We start from the raw sequence: 1,265 nt of genomic DNA, 5'->3' as shown, positions 1-1,265 counted from the left end.
AGGCAAAACAGGAACAAACTTACGACACTTAAAAGCACTACAATGTATCCTTTTAGACAAAAAGGCCTTGCATTGAGCAGCACTCCTTTGTGAAGGCCTATTCACCAAACAATTCTTTTCATCATGAAACTCCGATAATCCCAAACAAACACTCGGTTCACCACTAAAGAAATTATAGGAATACGTAAAATTCTCAAGCTTAGGAAGCTTACAAATACTCTCTGGAATTCTCCCAGATAACATATTATGTGCCACATTCAGTTGCTCCAAATTCACCAGTCCACCAAAACTCTCCGGCAACGGACCCATCAACTGATTAAAACTAACATCAAACACAGTCAAATTCTTCAGCATCCCAATCTCCGTTGGCAAACAAGAACGCAACCCATTATTCATCAAAATAGCCTCATTTAAATTACTCATATTCCCAATACTCGCAGGTAGACATCCATGAAATCTGTTACTTGCAACTACTATAACAGAAACCGGCGAATTCCCAAAATTATCAGGCAACTCAAATGCAAACCGATTATGGTTTATAAAAATAGCATCCAATGGTTTATCAAACAGCTCAGAAGGTACATTACCTTCAAACTCATTGAACCTAATATCCAAGAAAATCAACTTAGGCAAACTCAACACAACATAAGGAAACTTCCCAGCAAACCGATTATTACTCAGATCTAACTCGAACAGTATCTTCAAGTTCTTCAACTTCTTAGGTATCGTACCACAAAAACGGTTTGAATTTATGTGAAATATTCCAAGATCAGACACAAGTCCAAGCTCTTCAGGCAAATACCCAGCAATGTCACCATGGTTGAGGTCAATTCCAGCAACTGTACGTATCTTTGGGTTATCCAAAGCAGGTGCACAGAAGACACCAGTGTAGCTACATACATTAGGACCAACCCAATTGGCAGTAATATTAAAGGGATCTGAAATGATAGCTTGTTTCCATGCTTGTAAAGCAATGTAAGCATTCTTGATCCTATCATTTTCAAATACTAAAGATGGATCTATCTCTACATTTTCTCCTCTGTCACCAAATTCATCTCTGTAGTACAACAATTGACGGTGTTTGATGTACTGAGCTTCGAAGTCAGTTAAAGGACCAGATTCAGAGATTGTAAACTCAGCATTTGTTTGTTGAGCAGTAAAGAGTGAACACAAGAAAGAGAGTAACAAGATGAGTGACAAAATGGGTGTTTGCTTTTTCTCCTTCATCTCACATATGAGTCATTTGAAAATCAAGAATGCTTCTT

General features: G+C 37.9%; 1 protein-coding gene across 1 annotated transcript; it reads right to left on the bottom strand.

Moving 5' to 3' along the window:
* On the bottom strand, positions 1 to 1,257 carry LOC107852610 (leucine-rich repeat extensin-like protein 3; the record flags this gene model as incomplete). Its single annotated transcript, XM_016697640.2, is given in 1 exon segment — positions 1 to 1,257. A coding segment is annotated over 1 exon segment (1,227 nt), but the record flags the coding sequence as incomplete, so codon positions are not given.
* Positions 1,258 to 1,265: the final 8 nt, after the last annotated feature.

This window comes from Capsicum annuum, unplaced genomic scaffold, assembly GCF_002878395.1.
Source record: "Capsicum annuum cultivar UCD-10X-F1 unplaced genomic scaffold, UCD10Xv1.1 ctg51049, whole genome shotgun sequence".
Taxonomy (NCBI): Eukaryota; Viridiplantae; Streptophyta; class Magnoliopsida; order Solanales; family Solanaceae; genus Capsicum; species Capsicum annuum.
Note: the sequence above shows the minus strand (reverse complement) of the source record. Positions and strands in the feature narration are given on the sequence as shown.